The sequence below is a fragment of the Vipera ursinii genome (assembly GCF_947247035.1).
Source record: "Vipera ursinii genome assembly, chromosome: 3".
Taxonomy (NCBI): Eukaryota; Metazoa; Chordata; class Lepidosauria; order Squamata; family Viperidae; genus Vipera; species Vipera ursinii.
The window spans coordinates 27,839,426-27,866,158 of NC_139516.1; the positions used below are offsets into that span (position 1 = coordinate 27,839,426).

Sequence of the window (26,733 nt, forward strand, 5' to 3'; positions counted from 1 at the left end):
AATGGAAACAATCTATGCCAATACAAATTGGTCCTCAGTTTACATTCATTCATAATTATTTATAAGAAGAGATTACTTATTAGTGAAATTATGGATTTGTAAGGTTTTTTTTGACTATTTTGGCAGAGACTGTTGAAAACAGCAGCTTTTCCAATCTTGGTGTTTCCAGATTTGCTAGGACTGCAACTCCCAGAATATACCATATAATCAGCATGAGCACAAATAGAGGTTTCAGATATTAAAGTTGCATTACATAAGAAGATTGCCAGATGGTGGAATACTGGCAGAGAATTTGTGTGCATGCAAGTTCGGTTCAGAATTTACACTGAAAGTTAATGAAGCCTCTGCAATTGCATACTTTGTACTGGGTGGGTCACTTGAACACAACTACAAAACTATTTCAAATGTGATTATTTGAGATGTATGATTCATCAAAGGAGTTGCTTCTTTTACATAAACAATTTCTTGAAAATAAAACTATTTGTTCCAGTGCTAAAATCTGCATAAGTATTTTAATCAATAAATTATTTTTATTTCTCCTTTTCTTTCCTCTAGGTAATGTTTGAAAATCATCTATTGTTTCTTTTACATTGCACAATACCTTTTCAAACAGAGTGAGCTAACAAGAAAAAAAACCCAACCAAAGTGTTTATAGAACTCTTTTTGTTGTTGCTTCTTTCAGAACCACCCACTCCTATTGCTCCTCCAGAACTTCTAGCAGTTGGAGCGACATACCTATGGATCAAACCAAATGCCAACTCCATTATTGGTGATGGGCCCATCATCCTGAAAGAGGTAGAATACCGTACAACCAATGGAAATTGGGCCGAAACCCACATTGTGGATTCTCCCAATTACAAGTTATGGCATCTTGACCCTGATGTGGAATATGAGATCAGAGTGCTTCTTACCCGTCCTGGAGAAGGGGGTACTGGACCCCCTGGGCCTCCTCTCACAACAAGAACAAAATGTGCTGGTAAGCCATCATCCTTTATGAATTCTGTAAAAGGCATAGAAGTTGTTTTAGAATTGAGGGGATGGAAAGAGATTTATGTCCTCTTTGCCTTTCTACTTTTTTTTCCTTTAATTGTCCAGTTATTGTCCAACATAATTTTCCAGTTATTGGGGGCATAAGGATTTCATTTTGTCTATTATGCCATCGGCTGTATTGTATTCTTTAAGTTTGAGGTAGCTCTTAATACGAAAGCAAAGCAATATTCTAGATGAACGTGTTTGTTTGTTTTTTTGATTCAGTTCTGTTTATTTTATCTTCCTAAAGCATGTTTTAAAAAGGAAAAGAAAAAGTGTGAATTTGTTACTCAAAACAGCCTGGACATTCTGCTTCGTACATAATAAATTAAGTATTAAGTAATTGCACTTCTAAAAGATTTAATTTTCTCAGTGCAAAATTAATATTAATAAATCCACTTTAATACTATCAGAGTGGAAATATGCATCTTTTTCTCTGTTTAAGTATGCTGACTATTTAACTAAATAGTGTTTTATAATTCCTGATTAAAATCCCTGCTCTCAGTGAGCTGCTTTAGACAATGAAGTGTGCCTTAAACACTTTATAATATATTAAAAAGACAAGAGCTTCTATCAGCCACCTAAAGTAGCACATGCAGTTAAAAAATAAGAAATTTCATTCAATAAGTAAAGATATAATGGTCATACAGAGTCCTGGTAATCACCCTGTATCTGATCTGGGCGAAATTGATTAAAAAAAACACGTTTGTAGTTAGTAAAAAGTTTGAACATGCCTGAAGGATCAGAGCCATTACTTGCACTTTGCACACTGATTTTTAATTATATGAATAGAGAAAGCATCTGTAATTGATAGCACCTGTTTTTTTAACCCCCCTGCCAAAAATGTCCATTAATTCAAGGTTTAAGTTTGTAATTACTGTTATATAAAGTCCTAAGCATCCTTGAACTAGAATACTTCATAAATCACCTTCCTGTTACAAGGCTGTAGGTAGCCACACTTTGGACCTCCCATGACTCTTGTATAGTGATATGGATATGGAGGGAATTCCTACCTGCTTACTGCCCTGGCCAAATGAAATTGACAATTAGCATAAAATCTTGTAGGATGAACAGGCTGATTAAGATAGTCTACTCAGGTTCTTTATGTAGACTTTTTTTTCTGGTGGATGCTTAAAAGGGATTGTTTGGGCTCCTTTTGATTATGGAGCTGAGGAAGTGAATAGTGTGATTTCCTGACTGTCACTGGCAACTTCTTGCCTTGATTCACACAGCTCCTGGCTTCCTAAACAGTTTTATGGGGCTGTAACAAACTGGATCTGGGAAGTGTTTAATGCATCATTTTGGAAGGAGTAAGGCCAACTGCCTGCCTTCCCTGGAGCCATGTGTTTTTGATATCTGTCATCTGGTCTCTAAATTTTTATTCCATGAGAAAGCTACTGAAACTGAGGTCAATATGCAGTGTAGCTACAAAGCACTCAAGAGGAAAGAGATTAACTCTTTCAAGTTAATGTTCAGACTTGGCATGGAATGGAGATGTCCTTGATTGTTTTTGTGGATGACCTCTGTCATGATTTAGAGAAGGATAATGCAGTCCTATTAGTTCTTTTCAACCTCTGTACATCCTTTGAAATCACTAACCATGGTATCCTTCCAGATTTTCAGCAGGAGCTGGGATTAGAAGCATTGTTGTGAACCTTCATTTGAGGGACAGGGTTAGACTCTGACTCTCTTATGGCACTCTCTTATGGAGTGACATAGGTTTAGATATTTTCTCCTGCTTTCTAAAATATACACAAAGTTATTTGAAAATGTCATACATTGGTTGGATTGCACTGTTAGCAATATGCTTAGAATAATTTGATTGTAGATTACTTTCCCAGTGTATTCAAGAGAGATGGTCAATGTCTTATTCCAGTGTCCAGAAGCTGTGAGAGTGTTGACAGGACAAAGCAGGGTGAAGTTGAACCCAAGTGAGACAGAGTTGTTCTTTTTTATAGATTCTCTGTTATACAGCATGTCTCTTGATGCGGTGACATTTCCTCTGAAAGACCAAGTCTATGATTTGGGGGTCCTCCTGGAAATATAGCTATTGTTAAATAGTCAGGCAGATGCCATAGTTAGCTTGTGCTCACCCAATTTCATCTGGTACTTTAGTTGTGACCCTCTCAGAATCCAAGGATTTTGCAACAATAATTCATGCTCTCCCCACACCTGTCTGTTTTATTGCAATGCATAATGCATGGGGTTGCTTCTGAGGATCATCCAAAAGTTTTCATTGGGTTTATGGAATGTAATATAATGGCCAGAATGTAATGGCCCAAGTGCTGGCTGGTAGACACCAAGATAAGCACATAACATCTGTGATCTAGGGCCTGTATCATTTCCCTATTTGTTCCTAAGTATAGTCAAATTGCTGTTTTTATGGGTGTGGCAGTGGGTTACTTGGAGGATCATCTCCTCCAGTTGGTGCTCAACACCATTCCAGGAGGATCTATTTGGTATGCCGTGAATGTCTTCTTATAGTCATTCATGAAAAGGCCAGTTATTTGGGGTTATATCTGCTGTTTGGAAAGCTCTCTCCCCAGTAACTGAGGAACACCTATGGTATATTCTCTATATTTTTAATTATACATTTTCTGCTTGAGTAGGAAACAGAAAAACAGAGACTAGTTTTTATTCCCTATCCATTTTTAATGTACCACTTTTACAATAACTTTTTATTTGATATTGTTTCTTTTTTGAATTTGATGCAGGGTCCTTTGAGATATTTTACGGGAGGCAGTAGATAAATGTTTTAATATTTATAAATAAAAATCACCTGATGAAAGCTTCTGGTATCATGGGAAGTTTTTTCTTCTTTGAAACTTTATTACTGCATGGGAAAGGGCAGTGTTAAGAATGCTTAGTAGATAAATAAATACAAGTTTGCCCCATTTAGAAACAGGGCTATTTTAGGGAACCTACACAATTACCACTCCAAAGGCTTCAGTACAAATAAAAAAAATGGAGTTGGATGACAGCTATCATTATCTATTACAATTGGCTAGATTGTCTGGGGCAGGCAGGCAGGTGGGTAACTTGAATTCTTAATCTCTGTTGTAATGTTGTAATGGGAAGAACAAATATGAAGGAATACTGCAGCCAGTAACAGTTGTAACACTGAAGTGAAAAGCAAGGCAAAGGGAGAAAAGCTAATTGTTTCAGCATTTCCCCTTGCTATTAGGTTTGCAAGCTCTGTCTCTATTTTAAGAGCTGAAAATACCCTTCAAAATGGCTCTAAAATGGCTGCTTTTCATACATTTAATTGTGATGTGCTGGTGCCCTTCAAGTGGATGTTCTGAGCTTCCTTTGTTCCTGTCCCATCTTGGTGAATAGACTTTTTTTTCAAAAATAAACTGCATCAGCCTTAGCAATCATAAGATAGCTTTTGAGAAAGAGTTGCTCTAGTTGCTGCAGGTGGCATAAACAGTGAGAAATATAACATCTCACCCAGCTTATTATTGGTGATCATCATGCATGTCTCATTTCCTGTTTAACGTATAAAAACTTATGCTTCTGATATATATCACAGCCTGCAATCAAAATTGGTTTTGTAAAGAATTGTTTTAAGTAACTTCAGACACAATTTCTGATAATTATAGATTGTTATAATAAGAGTTACTTATGGCTCAGTCTTGGTTTTCAGCTACAGATTTTTTTAATACAGATGTCAGTACACCTGAGAGATTGTCACGTAACCAAAGAATGCTTTAATATGATGTTCTACATCTGCTGTGCTTCATGCAACTTCCATATTAGTGTCTGCCCCTTTTCTTTGTAGATGTTAATATAGCCTTGGAGCTATAAAAGAAAGATTTTCCAGCATTTTAATTGTGCCTAGTTCCAACTAAGAAGGAAATCCATGATTGAACATCTGTTTTACTGTAAAGGGAAGTATTTATGAGAACATTAACCACAGAAAAATTACATGGATTTCAAGTTGCATGCTGACGTTTCACTAAATAAAAAGTGAAGTTGCACATTTATACTTGCTGTGTTTTCTGATTACTACACCATCCATTTAGATTTTAGCTTTTTGAGCTAATCTGTTTTGCCTACCACACACTTTCCAGTCAAAAAGATATGAGAAGGATTTCAGGAAATTGTATAGAACTCCTTCTATTACTTTGTACCTTAAAGCAGTAGAGTTTGAATGTCACACAAGAGTAATAAATTGCCATAGGTATAAATAAGTAGACAATATCACTTTCTATTCTGCTTCAGGTACAAAAATATTTTGACTTAATTCTGAACTTTTAACATCCTATTTTCTGTCAGAAAATAGCATGTTTTATTCCTGCTCCTTCATTAATTATAAACATTAAAATACTGTATGCTTTTACTCTCCCTAGAAATTCCAATTTTCTTCATATCAAAGTAACTGTATGATCAGGAATAGTTCAATGTGGGTTAGAGAGATTGTGACATAACAATTTGTGATGGCTGGAATACTTGATCATAAAATGGATATGTTCTTTCAGAAAATGACAATAGCTTTTGATTTATTAATAGGAATAAGAGTTCATAGTTAATATTGATTATGAAAATTATTGCTTTACAAAATGATATTTTATACTAGCAGTGTGTATTTTTATTATTAAATTGACATATTAGTTATGTTTTTGTAACATAAAATTTTCTGAATCCTTTGATATTCACAAACTATATTCAAAGAAAGCCTGCTATTTGATCTTTGTAAAATTTGTGTTCTTGTTAACACAAAAAAGTGAGGTAGAAAATAATGTTGCCATTGGCATGACATATTGAAGAATTTGGAAGGAAGGAAGGAGAGAAGGAAAAAGAAAAGGAAGGAGAGAAGGAAGGTTGAATACAAGCAGCACATTTTGGTTGTATGTTCTGGCAATGCCAGATTGAACTTTACCATAAGCACACTATGATTTTTAGGGTTTTGCAGAATTTTATACACACACACACACACACACACACACACACTACTACATTAGAAATTCAGAGAGAAGCAACAATTTTAGGAAGAACAAAAATGTTGTTGAGATCTTGCATCTTTTTTCACGTAATTCTATTTATAACCAGATTGGTGTACAATCTGCCACATTGCAATCATTTCATTTGTTTTTGTTTGTTTGGCAGCTTCCAGAAATTGGAGAGCAAAACAAAATCTCATAAAGTTATGTTCATTACCTTAGTTATCCATTTATTTAACAAATTTCTATAGCTGCCCATCTACCAATGAAACTCTGCATGGCAAACAAATGTAAAACGTAACACCCCATCATTGGTTATCACCTGACTATTGAAGCAAAGAGAAATCAGGTTCTTTAAGGATATGCACAGTAGCAGAAGGGGAAAGAGAACATGTAACGTGGAAGTGACTCACTTGAGAAAGGTGATTTTTCTAAATGGCTACAAGTTCTGGAACAAATCTTCATGAGCATCTTCAGAATTGTGCTATGTGTCCTAATACACATTTCTTCATTTTGCTATTTTTTTACATTGCTTAGTCCATTAAATTCACATAAACTAGTAACAACAACAACAATAAAGCAAAACAGAAACACTCCCAACATTTATAGCCTGTGAAATACTAAACTATGGCTAGAATTTATCTTGATTTTTTTTAATAAAAATGAAATACAAACAACCTTTTTCAAAGAAACAGATTTTGTTCCCTACCCAATGGAAGGATATCTCAGTTAATAACTATCTTTATGGTTGTTCTTCATCCTGATATATTTAAAAATTGAGTTCTATTTTTTTGCTTGTTTGCTTTTGCATCTTCCCACTAAGTAAACAGAATTCAGTGATGAGTGCCATTATCCATGCCAGCAGCTCAAGAAAGTTTATCAGACATAATGCTATAAATCATCACTGAGATAAACTTCATTACCAAACATTCATTTATGCCATCAGCAAAGAGCAGATGGAGGAGAAAGAACAGGAACAGCAACATATCAAGTTGGCTTGAAAACAAGCATCATATTATTCCTTCTGGTTTCAAATATTGCCTTTGAATGGACAGGGGACTCTCTAATATTGCTGATAGTCCAACCTCTCTCAAAGTAAACTACCCAGATGACTTTCCATGGCAGAATTTTGAAGAGCTTGCAACCACTAGTTTGAGGATATGGTTGTAGCTGGTGCAAAATGTTAATCTAAGTCACTGAATGTTTTTTCCCTTTTTTCATATGAGCTTGTTAGGTATTCACATACTAGTTTTAGTAATACGAATAGCCAAGCTACACAATCAGTTTATGAATGAATCAATATACAAAGTGGTGAATCATTTTATTAAAACAAATGGAAGGCAAATATCCAAGCTGTCCTTTGTCATTTCATCATTTAGAAAAAAAACATTTTCAGAAAGACAGACATTTCAGTTTACAGTTGTATGGGTAAGACATTATATAGATATTTGTGTGTGTGTGTGCACGTACAATTGTCTGTCTCTGACCACAATTGGGGATCAGAATTTCCATTGTTAAGCAAGGCAGGTGTTAAATGAGCCACACCCAATTTTATGACCTTTTTTGCCACCGAAATAATTGCAGTCGTTAGGGGAATCATGTAATTGTTAAGCAAATCTGGTTTGCACTTTGACTTTGCTTTTCAGAAGCCAGCTGGGAAGGTCACAAATGGTAATCACATGACCTCAGCAGTTGTAACTCTTGTAAATACATGCTGATTGCTAAGGCTTGAATTTTGATGACATGCCTCTGGGGATGTAGCAGCTACTGAAAGAACAAGGACCAGTTGTGTGTCATTTTTTTCCAGTGCTGTTGTATTTGTTGGAATAGTCAATAAATGAATGGTTGTAAGCTGAGGACTATATATATTTGTGTGTTTGTGTGTCTGTATGTATAATGTAACCATTGCTTTCCTTCATGATTTCTCCCCCTAGTCTAGCCTTGAGCATTTGTATTCGAGGAGACATCCCAAACAAGTACTAACTTGCTTTAAAGGACAAACAGATAGTTCTTTTTATCCTTCTCAGCAGTGCAGGCTTGGATCCCCCTTCAAGCTGGCAGTTAAATTCTGTCTTTCACCACTCAATGCTGGCCATGCCATTCTCTAATACTCTTCTCCTGCCATTTTATATATAATCAATACTGCAAGAAGACCTATGCAATAAATTTAAAAAAAATGAAATACTTAGGGATATATGCATAGAGAGGGTGGCTGGATAACATAGTGGTTAGAGTGCTGGCTTTTGACATGAGAGATTGGAGTTCAAATATGCATTTTTCTGATTTTTCCCCCATAGAGACCTGATGGATACTCAAAATATGATTATATAAATATTATATATTTGTTTTGCATACCTTAAGCACAAACAACAAAGATGATTCCTAAGATTGCTATTGACACTAGTCGTATTCAAGACCATAACATGCAAGTTGCAGTCACAATTCATATTATATCTTGAACAGGAAATAGTAACAGAATAACAGAGTTGGAAGGGATCTTTGGAGGTCATCTAGTCCAATCCCCTGCTCATATAGTATTCCAAGTTATTGGAAATAGCTTTTTCTCATCCCCTCCACTTCCACCTGATACTAGGGATTGAGTTCAGACCTTCAGCATGCAAAGCTAATGCTTTGCTACTGTGTTATATTCCACATGAATGAGGAATTGTTTGCTATGGATTCATAATGCAAAAATTGCAATAACATAACAGGGAAGCTGGCCTTGGAAGCAAGAATGAAAAAAAAGTTAAAAAATCTAATCAATCAACCAATCAATCAAGCTTGAAAGATAGTTATTGTGATTTCAGAAATTGAAACCAATTAGCCCATACTTTTTAAACTGGTTTCTTCTTAGTAGTCATTGGCAGTTATTACATTTGTCAGAGACAGACGTCTGTGTAGTATAAATGGCACAGAAGACATAAGAAAAGTCTTATGTGAATCACTGTAAATGGAAAAGAAATGAAGCCTAACCAATTTGCTACTGTGATATGAAAAGAAACCCTATAAATTTACTGAGGCATACAGTATTGATCATTGATAGAATTTAGGAAAAACAGAAAAACAGACAATTTAAAAATACGATCTGGAGTTTAGGAATGCTTAATAAGATCTGACCAAATCTTGAGATATGGTATATTAAGAGTTTCATAGTTCTGTGGGGAAAATTATATCCAGAAAGACAGTGTTATATGCTTAATTATATATTGTTTTGTGCTGTGAAGCATATTAGCATTAATCCCTTGGAGATGATTCTTAAGTGCTTCAAGAAGACTAAATCATTTGATGGAAAAGGTCTGAAAGCCATTCTTGTGATAACAACAAAGGGAATTGGAGCAAGAAGCGCTTCCCAATGGCAACTCCAATACTACCAGTCCAAAGGTTTAAGCAACTATTCAGCTACTTTTTCTTCCCTAACATGATTTTTAATCAAAGGCAAGCAGGCGTCAAAGAAGGAATGCAACAAATGGAAGATGACATCATTTGAACTCCTCATGAAGGAATAAGTAAAAGCTGGTACTTAATAGTTAAGTTCAGACATCATGTTCAGCAACTATATGGTTTACTTAGTATTTGGCTTAGATAACTGAGTTAACCTGCACAATCATGTAGTTTATTCAACTAAGTATGAATATAAATGATGGGCTGCTGTATTGTATGAATAAAGTGAAGCACTGTTGTGCTTGTTAAAATGATAACAGAAATGGCTGCAGGTGTTAACAGTATTTGCTGGATAAACAGCTAAACACTACAAAAAGAGTTTAGTCAATGCATACCTAATCCAGCATTCTGTTTTCAAAAGTGATTAGAGAAGAAGCTTCTGGGAACTTAATAAGCAGAGCCAGAAGGCAACAGCTTTTGTCCCCTTGTTTGTGTGCAGCATTTAGCATTCACAAATATAAACACAGTTTCATTTACCTGACACTTACTTGACAGCACAATCCACAGGTTAATTATACATTATCTCTGAGTATAAATGAATAACATTAACCTAAATTTGACAGTACCCTACTCTGAAATGGCTCCTGGGTTCAGCAGAATCTATAACATCCAAATCAACAAGTTTTTAAAAAGAAAATAGGTGCTCTTTATACGAAACAGGAATAAAATCCATTATATGCAAAATCCTCTCCTATGCATGTATAAGCTGACAGGATAATAGAAAAGTTATACATGTGCTTCTGATATTTTCTTGGATCCAATTATGCTTTTAGTACAAAGCATGCTGCCATTGCTTGCTTTTTTCAAGATCATCCCATGTGGCTTGTTTATTAATATAAGGTACCTTTGAACACCTTGGGAGAACCCCCCTTCCTGTTGTCTAGGTTGTTTGATTTCACTATGAAAAATAAGCAGAGCTTGAATGGGCTTAATTTTGATTATTTATAGTTATCAGGGTGCTACTGAGAGCCAGTTTTGGTACAGTGGTTAAGACTCCTGGCTGGAAACTATAGACTGTGAGTTCAAGTCTCACTTTAGACATGAAGCCAGCTAGGTGATTTTGGACTACTTATTTGCTAGTCCGGAATATTGGAGGTTAGCAAGATGCAGTGAGCTGGTCATCTTTTCCAATGACTTTCAAGGCAATGCAATCAATATTGTTACTTCTGAAGCCACACCGTTGCCTAAAAACAGATATAGTTTGGCAAGAAGAAGGCACTGAGGATTTTATTTTGCTTACTTTTACCTAAGTATATATGAATTGTGGTTGCTTTATTATTATATGTCTTTATAGCAAATATATATATATATATATATATATATATATATATATATATATATATATATATATATATATATATATGTGTGTGTGTGTGTGTGTGTGTGTGTGTGTGTGTGTGTGTGTGTGTGTATGTATATATATATGTATGTATATATGTATATATTTGTATGTATATATGTGTGTGTGTGTGTGTGTGTGTGTGTGTGTGTGTGTCAAATACTTGTTAACTATTTAGAGGTATTGCTAGGCCCCAAACATGGGACAAATCTTTATTTCCTGTTTCAGCCTATCTTGAAGGCCATCGAGCAGGCAGTAGTCACACCGGTGACAGCTCATATATTTATGTAAATTACTAACAAAGAATCAGTCTTCCTTAACTCTTTGTTAGTAATTTACATACATACATACATATATATATATATATATATATATATATATATATATATATATATATATATGTAAATTATATATCAAGGGGGATTGATGGCTCAGCTGTTAAATATGCTGAACTTGTCAGTCAGAAAACAGACAGCCCAGATTCACGACCCAAGAACCCCTCAAAAGCATGAGCTTCTGTTCCTTGCCCCAGCTCCTGCCCACCTACTGTAGCAGTTTGAAAGCATGCAGATATGAATAGATTAATAGGTATCACTTCAGTGGGAAGGTAACAACATTCTGTGTGCCTTTGGCATATAGCCATGCTGGCCATATGGCCACAGAAAATGTCTTCAGACAACATTGGCTCCCTCAGCCAAGAAATGGAGATAAGCACCACACCCAAATCAGACATGACTGGAGAGAGAAACCTTTACCCGTTATTTTTAAATAGCAATCAGTTCTCTCTATTTTTAACTGTTGTTAGCTGCCCAGAGTTACAAATCTGAGACAGGCAACCATATTAAATAAATAAAAAAAAACATTCAGTAACAGAGTGAGCTGATTAGTGGGCTCAGTTTTCATTCAAACTGAAATTCAACCTCTTTTGGAAAAGCCACATGTCATACATAGCAACTGTTTTATAAATAGCCATTATCTGTAGGCAATTTCAACATTTTTATCTTCTTTTATTTTTCTTTCATCATCCCCCAATTCTCTCTCTCTCTCTCTTTTTATGAAGTAGAACATGTTTCACAAAAGCTCCCCTTTACCATAATAAGTTTGTCAATTTTTAAAGTGCCACAAGTCTTTTTATTACTTTTGCTACAACAATGTTATATACATACTCCAATAGAAACTAGGTGTTGAGCACTGTCTTCTAAAATGGAATTGAAGAGCACACATCTTAAGAACACTTTGGCCTGCTTCCCCTATTCCCAAGATACATTTTATCAAAAGTGGGTTATAATTACTTCCCCCCCCCTCTTACCTCTGTCACTGAGGGTTGCATGTGTTTAAAATACAGAAATAAGCATTCTTTTCCCACATTTTGGTTTGTGTTTAGCTATTTATTTTCATATCAAGCTGTGCTGCTATAAATTATTCTGGTGTTTCAATTTCTGATTTCTTTCTAGCTGTACATGAACTTCACATTCTTTTCTGTGCAGTTAGAAGGATGACAATTAACAGCTACCTTTAAGGAAAGTACAGGGTCCTGCCTGAACCTTATGCATTTGTGAAAATAGACAAATGTTCCAGGTTAGATTATCTCTTGCTATCTAGCTATTAAAATTGGCCATAAGCATTTTTTTCCTTTTAATTTCTATCTGGGGTTTATTAATTTATTTAGTTGTGTGCAACACCATAAAGCTTTTGTTTTCTCGTAATCATAATTATCTTAAACTAGCAAAAAGATGAGTTTTAATACAGTATGATTTAGCCTGAACATTAGTTTGATTGACTGTGCTCATTCTTGAAGAATGTATGAAATTGTAATAAAATATGACTGAATGTGTTATTTAACTTTTGCTTTATATCTAAATAATCTTAAAGATTTGAAATTAAGGAAAAGGATTTCACTGATTTGAGAGGGAAAGATTACAATATGGCCCTAGGGAGGCAGAGGCAGATGGCCTAATATTTGGGTAAGGATTCAAATAACTAGAGGTTAATGATGATTTGTGCTAAACAAAACTTAAACAATGGCTTTCATGTTCCATAGCTCAGCTAAATGACTATTTTGGGACAAATCATACAAATCCAGTAGTCCAAGTGGATCTCACCTCCCAAAATCCTCCACAAACCCATCACTGTAAGTGTTGAATCTCAACTGAGGCTTCCAAAATTATTTATATTATTTATTTATTTACACACACACACACATACACATACACATACACACACACATACATATACATGTATTGTGCATGCCCATTGCATTGTTCTGTTTTGGGATAAATCATATAAAAGTGAAAATAATAGCTAAACACATAACACATAAATAAGGGAAAAGAAAGTAAACATTACTAAATTCTAATTAAATCAAACTATTCACTACACCTTTTTAAAAGATTCTATCTATCCTCACTTCCACTACAGCCATACATTTCTGTATTGCCTTTTGTTCTTCAAACTTGTCATCTTTTTCTTTCTGAGGAGTTCATCAGATCCATTCAACAGCTACTTTCTCAGAATTCCTCTTTTTCCTCAATCCATTTATTCCTCCTTCTTTCAGTATGCCCAAACTTTTTTTGAGTGGAATGCTGGTTACTTATTAATTAGGTTCAAACTACATTCATTCAGTATCATTTATTCTTTACTCCAACTCCTATTATACAATAAATATTTTATTATATAATTAAATATTTCTTTAATACCTTATTTCCATTGCATTCAACTTATTTTTTGCTTCTCCTGACATATTCCATTCTCACTTTCATATAACAATTTGAATTGTAGCATACTCTCATATGCATACATTTTCACTTCTTTTGACAAACATGCATTTCTTACAATAGATCATGAACTGCCCACCATTTTCCCCCCAGCATTTGCATCTCTTCATCCATTTTACCATATTTAGTAAACATAGTAGCGAGGCAGACATATTCATTTTTAGTCACAATATATGTAACTTGCTAGTTCTGCACTACATTATCCTAGTCAAGCAAACTGCCTTAGGCTTTGATACATTAGTTTTCAGATGCATATTTCTTGCATCATACTATCTGTCCAATGTTGGCTGCTAATTATTCAGCCAGCAACACAGCACTGCTGCATACACATTTATATATACTCAGTGGTAGACTGGGGCTGGCTCATATTGCCTCAGAAGAGCCAAATTGTTACATTTTCTGGACTTTTGCAATCTGGTTGAAATTAGAACTGAGCCCAATAGCTAACAATTTATCAACTACAATATTTTTTATTTTATTTTTATTTTAATTCCATTTATATCCCGCCCTTCTCCAAAGACTCAGGGCGGCTTACAAGCTTAGCAGTAGCCTTCATTCTATGTATATGCCTGCTTATTAGGGCTTTCACACACACACACACACACACCAGCGGCATTATTACAAAGTCAGCTTAATTGCCCCCAACAATCTGGGTCCTCATTTTACCTACCTCGGAAGGATGGAAGGCTGAGTCAACCTTGAGCCTGGTGAGATGCGAACCTGCACTAATTGCAGGCAGCTGGTGTTACTTAAGGAGGCATTAGCCCACTGCTAATATATTATGACATAATATACCAGCAGCAATGGAGTCAGCAATGAAAGTCAACTGGCTTGGACATCAATATATACTGTGGTGTGCTGGTAAAAAAGCTAACATATCTATAATGTCACCACAATTGTTCTTTGATATTTATCCATAAATACATTAAACAATGAAGGAGACGTGAAATATCTTTTCTTACTCACTGATTAAATATTTGTGAAGTATTCTGTTTATTTTCATGCATGCTTTACTTACATTGCATACTACTTGTTGAATTCAGCAACCAACTTTTCAATTCCACATTCAAGCAAATATTTTATAGTTCAAACCTATTCACTTAGTATATACAGTATATTTTCCCCCTCCACATTCATAGAGTATTCGTTGACTTTCTGAAGAGCAAAAGATCTGGTTTCTGACCTCCTGCCTGCCTGCGTAAAGCTACATTGAACTTCCAACTATTGCTCATGGTTGCTTTTCAAACTCCTTCTGTCAGAGTTTTGCTAAATATCTTCACAAGAATTCTTAAAAACTCAAATCATTTGATAAAGTAGACCAAAATCTACTACTTGATAAGATAGAAAAATGTGGCTTAGACAGCATTGCCACTAGATGGTTTTGTAATTGGCTGACCAACGTGTAGTCCTCAATGGAACTGCATCTACATGGAGGAAAGTATGCAATTGGGTATCCCAAGGCTCCGTTTTAGGCCCAGTACTCTTCAACATGTCCATCAATGATTTGGATGAAGATAGATGGGGAACTCATCAAATTTGCAAATGACACCAAGCTGGCAGGAATAGCCAACACTCCAGAAGATAGGCTTAAGATACAGAAAATCTTGACAGACTTGAACATTGGGCACTATCTAACAAAATGAAATTTAATGGTGAAAAAAGCAAGGTTCTATATTTAGGCAAGAAAAAGCAAATGTACAGGTATAATACCACTTTATAATGCCTTGGTAAGGCCATACTTGGAATACTCCATCCAGTTTTGGCCACTATGATATATAAAACATGTTGATACTGTAGAAAGAGTGCAGAGAAGAGCAAGAGAGATGATCAGGGTACTGGAGGCTAAACCATATAAAGAACAGTTGCTGGAATTGGCTATGTCTAGTTTAATGAAGAGAAGAACTAAGGGTGACACAATAGCAGTGTACCAATATCTCAGGGATTGCCACAAAAGAAAAGGGAGTCAAGCTATTCTCCAAACCATAGGACAAGGACAAGAAGCAATGGATGGAAACTAATCAAGGAGAGAAACAACCTAGAACTAAGAAGAAATTTTCTGACAATTAGAACAATTAATCAGTGGAACAAGTTGCCTCCAGAAGTTGTGAATGCTCCAACACTGGAAGTTTTTAAGAAGAGACTGGACAACCATTTGTCTGAAATGGTATAGGGTTTCCTGGCTGAGCAGAGGCTTGGACTAGGAGATCTCCAAGGTCCCTTCCAACTCGGTTATTCTATTCTATTCTGTTCTGTTCTATTGCCAAATCCTTTACCATTTTTGCATTTGAGTTTGCTACTTTTCCTCTTCTATAGAGAACAATACATTGCTCCAATTGTCAGGCACAGATGCAGTGTTCACACATATATGTAAAGAGTTGGACAGCCACTCTGTCAGCAGTTTTGCTAATTACACCATATACCCTTGCAGTCTTACTATTTGTGAATATTCTCTAAGAATTTATCCTTTGCATTTTATCAGCTCTTTCTTGCAAATTAACTTTTATGGCATTTGAATCAACTCCATGTTTCAATGTATTATTATCATTCTCACACAGTTCTCCCAAATACGCCTTCAAGCATTCCCTTAAATCAATTTAATCCAAACTCAAATGAGATGAAAGCTATATCTAGCCCTTTTCACCCATTTTCAAATATTTTTAAAACCTTCCATTAAAATTGTCTTGCATTCACTTTGCTTTTTTAAAATTTTATCTGTGTCTTGTTATGTTAGACTACAGCTTTTGCAGCTTTTTCTTTCTATACAAAAACCTTTGTCTCACTCTTATTTTTTTGCAGCAGCAGTCATTCTTCTGTACAGTATATTATTATTTTCCCTTACCCACTGCCTCTATTACTTTTCATTCCACCAGATTAGAACCCTTCAGTTTTCTAGCATTCTGTAAGATTCACTGCATTCAGAAAGTATTCAGATCCCCTCTTCGCTTTTCTCAATTTTGTTATGCTGCAGCCAGATTCTACGGTTGTTGAAATTCATTTTTTTCTCATTAATCTACACTCAGTATTCCATAATGACAAAGTGAAACCAGAATTAACAGAATGCACTGTAATTCATTGGATCCATGAACATCGGCTGGCAGTCAAATGCCATGATCCCAAAATCTCTACTCACACTGACACCAAACAACACTAGTTCATTTGGAGCAACACTAAAATCAACTACCACCCACCATGCTTGTGAGTTCATCAAAGCCTGGTACTCCACAAACAACTAATCAACAGACACAATGACCTACAAGGAGCCAACTAACCCCTAAGAATCTAAATCAACTGCACAGCCAACCAGAGATAGCACTGACCCTAAATCAACCCATACAAGCTCCCTCTCCCCCCAGAAGTTCACCTTCCAATGACCCTGACCTGATGTAACCTCCCCATCATAAGCCTCTCACTGATGACTCACACCCTCCAATGATCCTGACCTGAAGTAACCTACCCATCATAAGACTCATCACAAGTCTCTCTCTGATGACTCATACCTGACCCATCACAAGACCCTTGACACACCCACACCTGAAGGCCTTATAAGCAAAAGTCAAAACAAAATGTTTGGAAACCAACCCACAAGCTTGGAGAATGAACCTTCACCCTTACCACTTCTTAGTTTCTGGCATACATTTTAATATTTTCATGCATAAATTAATCATAAATTTTCATTTATCAGTTTCACACCACAAGATCATACCATTAAATTTATTATATCCCTCTCTTTCTATTAAGTTTACAAACAGCATATTCCTTTTTCTTTATTAATTCCTTTAATCATAATCATAATAGTAAAGTTGGAAGGGACCTTTGAGGTCATATAGTCCAACCCCCTGCTCAGGCAGGAAATCCTATACCATTTCAGACAAATGGCTGTCCAGAGACACAGCAAAAGCTTTGTGTTTATGGTTCACAGCTCTCACCCTGCCAGATACTTTAACATTTAATGAGATTTCAAAGTTCTTAAAAGATTTCACAAGATTGTAAGATTTTGCAATAGATTTAAAGGAATTTCAGCAATTTTTAATTTGGTAAGGAAGATTAGAGTTTCAGTTAAAACCAATCTAGTGCTATCACTGGCTATTACAGAGAACGATTGTATATAACAGAAATCAGAATAGAAATTTCTTGCATTTGAAAATTTACTTCATATTTCCAGTGCATTGCAATACTAAGTCCTGACTTAGTGTTGATTGATTATGCCATACATTTCTGTGTTCATTCTATAATACTATAAAAAACATATGAAGCTCTTCATATATTGCATAGCACATTGTAGCATATTCTATCTATCTATCTATCTATCTATCTATCTATCTATCTATCTATCTATCTATCTACCTATCTATCTATCAATTTATTTGGTACACATTACAAAAAAGCTGACTTTGGGTGGCATACAATAATAAATTAAAACAAGAAATATATGAAAACAATCACGTTAAAATTTTAAACAGGTACTGTTAAAAAAAATCATACAGCACAGCAGAGAGTAATTATAAGCCATAGTGATGGATCCATCATAAATGACAAAATCAGGTCTTGAACAATCTGTTGAACATGAGGGATTGAACTAGTCCTACTTTGAGGTGGGTGGGAGTGGGTGGGAAAGAGTGTTCCTTACAGTGTGTGCCAGAAAAGAAAAGGCCAACTTCCTGGTAACCATCAAATGTAGGACCCTTGCAGATTGAACCTATAGCATGCCCTCTGTGCAGGATCTAATAGGACTGGTTAATGTAATCAGGGAGATGAGATCCCTCAGATAATCCAGTTCCATGGCAGGAAGGACTTCAAAGGTTAAAACCAGCACCTTGAATTGGCCCAAAATCAAACTGGTAACCAATGCAGTTCATCGAGCAGAGATTTAACATGTGCTGTTCTGGTAATATACCTATTGCATTCTTCACCAGTGATGTTTCCAGCTAATTTTAAAGGGAAGCCTTCTGTAGAACTCATTACAGTAGTCCAGACATGTCAAACACAAGGCCCGGGGGCAGGATCCGGCCCACAAAGTGGTTTCATGCGGCCCGCGAAGCCATCCTGGAAACAGTGAGGGAACGGCCCCCACTGCCTTGGCCCTGGCCCAGAGACCCTCCTTCTGCCAGAGACCCTCAGATCTGTCCCACTCCTGCCCAGGCCCCCATAGGCACCCTTGATGCGAACGATGTAGAGCTGGCCACGCCCACCCAGTAGGCCATATGCACTCTAGCCACGCCCACCCAGCAGGCCACGCCCACCCTGGCCATACCCACCTGGCCCCCTGAGGGCGACCGCAATGCTGATGCGGCCCTCAATGAAATTGTGTTTGACACCCCTGCAGTAGTCCAACCAGGAGGTAACTCCCTAGTAACTATGAACTAGGAATAGGCACAACTGGTGTAAAACAAGAAGTTGTGCAAAGGCTTTCCTAGCCATGATTAGCACCTACTGTTTGAGCAGGAGTCATGATTCTAGAAGGACTCTCAGATTGAAAACTGGGCCTGTCTGGGACAGTGCAACTTCATCAAACACTAAAAATGACCTAGTTCTACAACCGTGAAGCCCCCAAACCCAAAGCCACTCAATCTTCAGCTGAATCCTCTTGTTTCCCATTTAGACTCTCACCACCTAAGCCATCAGGATAAGACATTCAAATGGAGGAAGATGGTAGAGGACAGGAAAGCCTGGAGGAATGTTGTCCATAGGGTCACGATGGGTCGGAAACGACTTTTCAGCTAACAACAACAACATGGAGGAAAACTTGCTGATTTCTGTTTTACTCATTCTTACTAGAGTGATTGCTTAAATAAAGCAATAAAGGGGGTTGTATTGCTCTACATAGATTATTTATAAAAATAATATATTGAATATATGTTCGTAAATAATCTGTACACAGTAATAAAAAACCCTCTCTCTATATATATATTTTTAAAAAAAATAGGAAGAAAGAGGAAAACAGAAATAATATTTGTAAAACAGAAAAAGTAAGCTTATTAACATTTGGGAGTTCTTGTGAACTGCTGTAGTTACTCACTAGTGAATATTTTGTAGGTAAATAATAAATGACATTATATCATTTCTGAAAAAAAAATCTCAATCTTTTCCAGTTTCTTTTAAGAACATATAACCTACAGTAAAATGCCTTGCCATTATAGGCCAAATGCTAAATAAATGAAAATAAACATAATTTCATTGGGGTTTTAAGTTTCATCAGCTGAAAACACTTAACAAAAACAAAAGCCAAATCTCTCTTCAGTTATAACACAATCTGTTATTTGATATTTCCCCATCATGTGGCTTGTTGGCACAGATCCATGGCTTTCTTCTATGCTAAGATCCATACATTCTGTTTTACATTCTTATTGAGGAGGTCACAAAAGTGAGGGTCAGTAAAGAGGTTAAATTGGATAAATGAGAGAGAAATTAGTATTTGTCAGCTGATAGCAGTTCTTGTTTGAAATTGTCTGGGCTCAGTAGCTAAGCAGGGTTTATCTTGGATAGTTTTTGAATGGGTGGGCTCCAGGGTTTTAAGCTAAAAGAGAAAGTCAAAACTCCCATATAAAAGAAGACAGTGATAGACCCTTTGTAAATTGTTGTCAAGATAACTATATTTGACAATATAGGTTCAACACAAAGAAGATGATTTTATTCTTATGAAACCACATCTGGGAAAATATTTTTTGTAATCTAGTTTAATTCCCCCCACCTGAAACTTTTTTTCTTATCAGGGAGACTTTAAATCTGCTCTATGCAAAAACTGTATTATTTTAAAAAATAATTTTATTTTCCTTATGACTTCAAATCAGGTAGACACTTTTTGTTACTACTTGGGTCAAGGAAATATTGCGAGCTTTAATTTAGAAGGCATTTTGAAAAAGGATGGATTAGAACAGGGGTGTCAAACTGCCAGCCCGTGGGACAGATGCATCACACAGAAGCCATGCCCATCCCATTGCCGGCAATGGCAAAACTGTCCCAATACATTGCGTGACGTCACATGACGTTACGAGTTTGACATGTCTGGCTTAGACACTTTTAGATTGTGGCGGTGAAGTAGAAAACTGGAGTTTTGATACTGACTAGGTTATAAGAACACTGCAGATAAAAAAGACTCAAATAAGACTTCAGTCCCAATTACAAAGACGAAATATGAAAATAAATTGTCTCCCTGGAAACTCTGACAGCTTTTGATGAAGGATCTGTTTCAAAAAGTAAAATACTGGGAGAACAGATGAGCATAAATCAAACTCAAGAAAAACATGGATGTGCAGCAAAGGTTAAAGAATCAACTACAGTACCAGAGTCAGATTTGCCATAGAGCTGATCATCAAGAAGCAACCATCAAGAGCAGACAAGTCCCAGAGTGACAGCCACTGAAGTCAACAACTCCATGTAGCAGGTTGTGTAATAGTCAATGAAAGGCTGAGGTGATATGTATGACTGATGCTATATAGTTTTTTTGCCCAAGACAATGTGGTTATTAAGCCTTAGCCACTCCTATCTAGCTTTGATGAATTAACTATATTGCAAAGGAGATTTATTCATTTCTTTAAAATATTTATATAGCCAGCCATTTTTCAATCAACTCTGGGTGACTCCCACTCAAAAATTAAAAGACATATAAAAGCATTTAAAAACTATAAAATTCAACCAATTAAAACTTTAAAAAATAACAACAACAAACTGGCACCAATCAGTTCTAATGTGCAATCATCTAATTTTCTCCCAGCACTTGGGGAGAAAAGCCAGGTCTTTAAAGCCTTATGGAAAGACAAAAATGTGGAGGCCTGCCAATCTTCAGAGAACAAGGTGTTCTATAGGGAAGGGGATGCCATGGAAAAGGCACACTTCCCAGCTCCTATCAGATGACCTGTGTGTTTGTCTCAGTAGGGAGTTTGAAGTGCAAAACATAGAATTTTGTAGTATTTTGGTGAAAATCTTGGGTACAGTAATTGGAATAATTTGGTTTACATAGTAACCGGAAACATAATGAATCTTCAGAGGAAAATGTGTGCAGAATGACCAAGATTATACAAATTCTAAAGAAATACTGTAAAAGTCTCCTAAGGATGAGACTTTGGATTGGCCTTAGACCTCAGGATTTTGATTTTCAACCTACCCAGTCCTGAACATCTAGGTTTTCTTTGTTTCAGAATTTATGAAGAAGAACATGGAATGAATAGGGATCAGCTAGGAAATGCTGTCACCATGGTTGAATGGTGTTAAGAATCCCTGATTAGGTATGAATAAAGATTGGGGGATAACTTTGGTGATGAAGATGCAACATATTTTCATATATGGTGGACATGTAAGAAGGTTAAGGGTTTTTGGATAAAAGTCTGGTGGAATATGCAGAAGATTTTTAAACAGAGGATAAAGTTTTGTCCGCAACTTTTTTTGTTGGGAATAATTGCAGACGCTACAGTTGTGGACATTAAGTTGATGCTGAACTTAATTACGGCAGCAAGACTTTTGATAGGCCAATATTGGAAGAAAGAGGAACTGCCGACCATAGAGGAGTGGACTTTAAAGGTTTCCGACCTGGCAGAGATGGCGAAGATTTCGGCCTATTTGAAAGATCATTCGCAAGAACGCTATATTATGGAATGGAGAAAATGGATTGATTTTATCCAGAACAAGTATAGGATTAAGAAGTTTTATGTAGCATTTGAATAAGTCTTCTTTCATTTTTTTTTCTTTTCTTATCTTAGTTTCTTTTTATACATATTCAATATTATTAAGGTTTGTTTTATCCTATATAAGCTAGAGAGTGATGGATTTTAGAGTTTATAATTGTTAGTATATGATTGTTTATGATTGCTTTTTATATATATACCTTGTATTTAGCTCTGGGAAGTCGGGGGGGGGAGGGGGGGAGGTTGGGAGGGGGGAGGAGGGAGGGGGAAGGGGGGATTCTTAAAGGAAAACTGTATTTTAAAACTTTTCAATAAAAAAAAAAAAGATTGGGGGATAACTGAACTTCTGCCAACTTGAAACAAAGGGATAGAAGGAGTTCGAAGTCAGGACTAACCTGAATTTTACCTAAGACATTACATACATATGTTATACAAGGTGACAATGAATTAGCTAACTTCTTTGTTTATTTAATTAGTGTGGGTTGTCTTGTTTGCTTCTGTTCGCATGGAGAAACAAGCAGGAAGCTCATAAAAGCATACCTGCATATAGTCAGCAATAATTTCAGCTTCTGAAGCAGGAGGGATTTTATAACAGAAAGAACAGCAGGATGAATTTTTAAAAGAGGAAGAAAGGCAGGAGACAAGAAAATACTAGCAAAAATTTGTATACAAGGCTCTTGTCAATTCCTTTGTATTGTCTTTCATGCAATTTTGGTGATAAAAAATGTAGCTTTTTGAAGGGAAATTATATTTGTTTGAATGAAATTTATTTTTTAAAAAAACCTTTGCAGTATGCAAAAAATCATCTGTATCTCTATGGGAATTACATTACTCAGGTGAGAGGACTTGGTCAATTTGTAAAGATTTATTAGTTGCTGCTCTTTAAGATTTTAATTAGTTAATTAGATAAATGAAACTCAAGAACAAATTTAAAAACATGCTCCTCTTTAGCCCAACTTCTCAAACATACAAAAGAAGAACCATTGGAGAATTTTTAAAGAGCTCAAAGCTAAGTACATGTATAATGTTACACAAAAAATAAAATAATGTTTTAAAAATACCCCCCCACACACACACTTTATCAAAAAGTGCAAGAAGAAGCACAAATGAAATATTTGAATTTAAAATATTTATGACAATTGCCAGAGACAAAGAGTATTGCTATGTTGGTCTCCCTACCCCCAATCCTGAACTCCAGAAGCCTTGAGTAATTGGACAAGTGGGAAGGGAGGTTCTTACTGTTATATATCATTGCAGCCCTTACAAAATCAGGAGATTGATGGTTGTCGATTTGCCTTCATATCCAGGGGTAGTGTTGTTCGGTCTGCTGAGGTTGTCAGTAGCACACATCACAGACTGTTCTATGGAGCCATTCTTGTCAATGAACACACAGATGCTTATTCCATCAAATTTTCCCACCAACATAGAAAAAACAAATGGAAATCAATCATTTTCATTGGAGACACATTCTTTGAATTAAGTATGGTTGACTTCATTTTATGCCTTCAATTTTGTCAGCTTGTTTTGACCCATTTCTTCATCAATTTCTAGATGTGTGTGTCAAAAATCTGCAGAGAATAATTGTCCATCTTCCCATGAACATTTATTCTAATATACATGTCTTACTGTACACTTTGCCAATCATATATACAATTAATTTATCCAACTATAATGTCTTCTGTGCACATTTTTGCTCAATGTTTATTTTTCTTTAATATGAATACTTTTTGTACTTGAGTTGCAAACTTTATTAGATAATTCTGAAGATTGCAGAGCATGTCATGCAAATGTACTCTGATTTGCTTGTAGGTTTATGCACTACAAAGTGAGTAAATTTGCATTAAAATGCAATATGAGCAAAACATTCAATTGCCTCGCTAGTATGAATTACTTTGTTCTTCCGGTATGACTTGTTAATGCTGTGAATGCTTTGGATTCTAAAGCAAAAAGTTCCTTTGTACATAGGGGACATGCATATATCAAGTGTCTCCTTCTCCTTAAACTGAGGGCATCTTTAACTGCTATAGGAAGACCTATAGTCCAAAAAGGAGGCAATTCCTCTAAGGAGTTGCTATCAGGTGCTACATAGCTGCTCTGCATGGTTCGAAGAAACATTTTTGGCTTCTAGTCTGAAGCGCTGCACGTCTCTCTGACTCATATAGGTAATTCTCAGAAAATTAAGGGTCTGGGTGAACATTAGACTAATAATAATAATAATGTTGGAAGGGATCTTGGAGTTTATTTAGTCCAACCCCCTGCTCAGGCAGTAAACCCTATACCATTTCAGACAAATGATTGTCCAATCTCTTCTTAAAAAGCTTCTGGAGGCAGGTTAATTGATGATTAATTGTTCTAACTATCAAGAAATTTCTCCTTAGTTCTAGATTGCTTGTCTCTTTGGTTAGTTTCCATCCGCTGCTTCTTTTCTTGCCTTCAGCTGCTTTGGACAATAGCTTGACTCCCTCTTCTTTGTGGCAACCCCAGAGATATTTGAACACTGCTATTCATTCCCCCCTCGTCCTTCTTGTCATTAGACTAGACATACCCAATTCCAGCAACCATTTATATGTTTTAGCCTCCAGTCCCCTGATCATCTTTGTTGCTCTTCTCTGTACTCTTTCTAGAGTCTCAACATCTTTTTTACATTACAAAAATCTAATGAATTAGAGTTAGTTATACTTAGAAACCTCTGAGGGAAATAAATTGATTGTTGGAACGCATGCATCCTGTTTTATTTTTATTACATTAGCTGATCCACTCAAAAGAGCCATCCCAGCCAATGAGAAAACAAGTGGCATGCACACATCAAGAAGTCAAATCAATATTAACCCCAGGGCATTTTTCACTGTACACAAATTCCAAGTATATCTTGATTGAATCTGGCCAATGTGAGTGACACAATGTTCTTTCTCTTTCAGTTATTTTTCTGAACTGTAACATGTTTGATTCCAACAACTACAGGATACTTTCTTTCTTAGAAAGTCATAATTTAAAACTCTCCCCCCCCTTCAAAATATAAATGTGCAGAAAACATCATATAAATTCAGCCCTTTTTCAGTGTAAAAAAGTTTTCTCAAAGTTCTATTCTAAAGAGCATCTACTTACAGGATAAAATTTATTTGTTTATTTTTATTTCATCTTTAATAATTAAATACAACAAATATATCTAATGCTCCTTCTTCACTCTATTTTCCCCACAACATGTGAACCCCCTAAACTGCCCAAATCTTAAAATAATATTTTTAGTAAACAATACAAAAGGAAAAACTTGAAAGTTGTTCTTCAGTTTCCAATTCCCTGTATCTGTATCTCTTGCTTTGTAGGAGACAGCATGAAGACTAAATGATGCTGTTATTTTTTTCTCCAAATGTATTTTTAATGTGCACAGCCCTTAAAAAGCACTCAACTAATAAGCAGCATTTTGGTTTACACACTTAAAGTGCCCATTTTTTTGACATTACTGAGAATGAAGTGCACTCTTATTGGCTTTTTGAAAGTTTAAATGTATAATAAGAAGGTGAAGAAAGGGCCAGATTTAAAAGGGCCAGTTCAATATATTTCACAGAATTATGCCTTTAACCTTGATGTGTAAGCCATTGAAGTATTTTTGTCTTTGAATGTTCAATTGATTTTCATTGTACCAGAGATTAATATTGCATTATTTCCCTAGCTCCTATCTCAGGAATGAAGAGTTGGCATAGACATAGTGCTCTGAAATAATCTCCCATATGTAAATTATTACCACAGTCTCAATAGCATCAAAGTTTCTGGCCTTTTCCTTTTCTTGTTTAATACTGAGATATAGCCAGCAGGGAAATGCAAAGAGAATGAAACATGCAATCATTCATATAGGTCTGAGATAAAACTTTGTGTCCTATATTTTTCTTCCAGCACTGATTTGATATCCCATTTTCTTTGTGACATTGCTATATTTCAGAAACACTGGATTTCATTTTTTTTGGAAGTTATTAGAAATCTGTGACATGGTGCCCCAATTGCAAAAGTCTTTTTGTTGTGTATTGATGTGAATTCATAAGGGCAGTTATAAATAGTTAACTGTTGTGATCGTTTAAAATCCTAACTGTCTATCGTTTTGCAAGCTTGTATTTTGAGCGGGAATGTTGCTTTAAATTCATTGGCTGCCGCCTATCGGTGGTCTGTATAAATAGATGTCAAGCAGATGTTAGAGCCACTTCTGTGTTAACTAAATAAACAGTTATCTTTGTCACTCTTGCCCTTTCAATGCCTCAAAGGATCTCAGTTTACAACAGTGGCGATGAGGATGGGATATGCTGCTAAGAAAGAAAGAGCCAAGAGTCACTAGGGGTAAGACCAGGCATCAGCACCTGATAGGAACAGCATTTCCTCCTCTGCCTGCCAGAAAGCCACGCTGGAGGCATCCCTATTCTAAGGGATCCATCCCTAGGATTAGCACAGAAGCCCTTAGCAGCACAAGGCATTGAAAGGCTAGTAACAGTCAGCCATGGCAAAGGTTGGCAAGCTTTCAGAATTCAACGTATCACACCCAGAGTGATGGAGCTCGTATGTCTCACGAGTTGAAAACTACTTGAGAGCAAACCAGGTCAGGG

At 36.0% G+C, this 26,733-nt stretch overlaps 1 protein-coding gene across 1 annotated transcript in view; it reads left to right on the forward strand.

Moving 5' to 3' along the window:
* Positions 1-26,733, forward strand: part of PTPRT (protein tyrosine phosphatase receptor type T) — a gene marked incomplete at both ends in the record, with an annotated part of 687,552 nt that overhangs the window by 393,245 nt on the left and 267,574 nt on the right. The window contains one exon of the mRNA XM_083358025.1: positions 683-976. Coding sequence (XP_083214151.1) covers positions 683-976 — 294 coding nt within the window. The remainder of the gene's footprint in view (positions 1-682; positions 977-26,733) is intronic.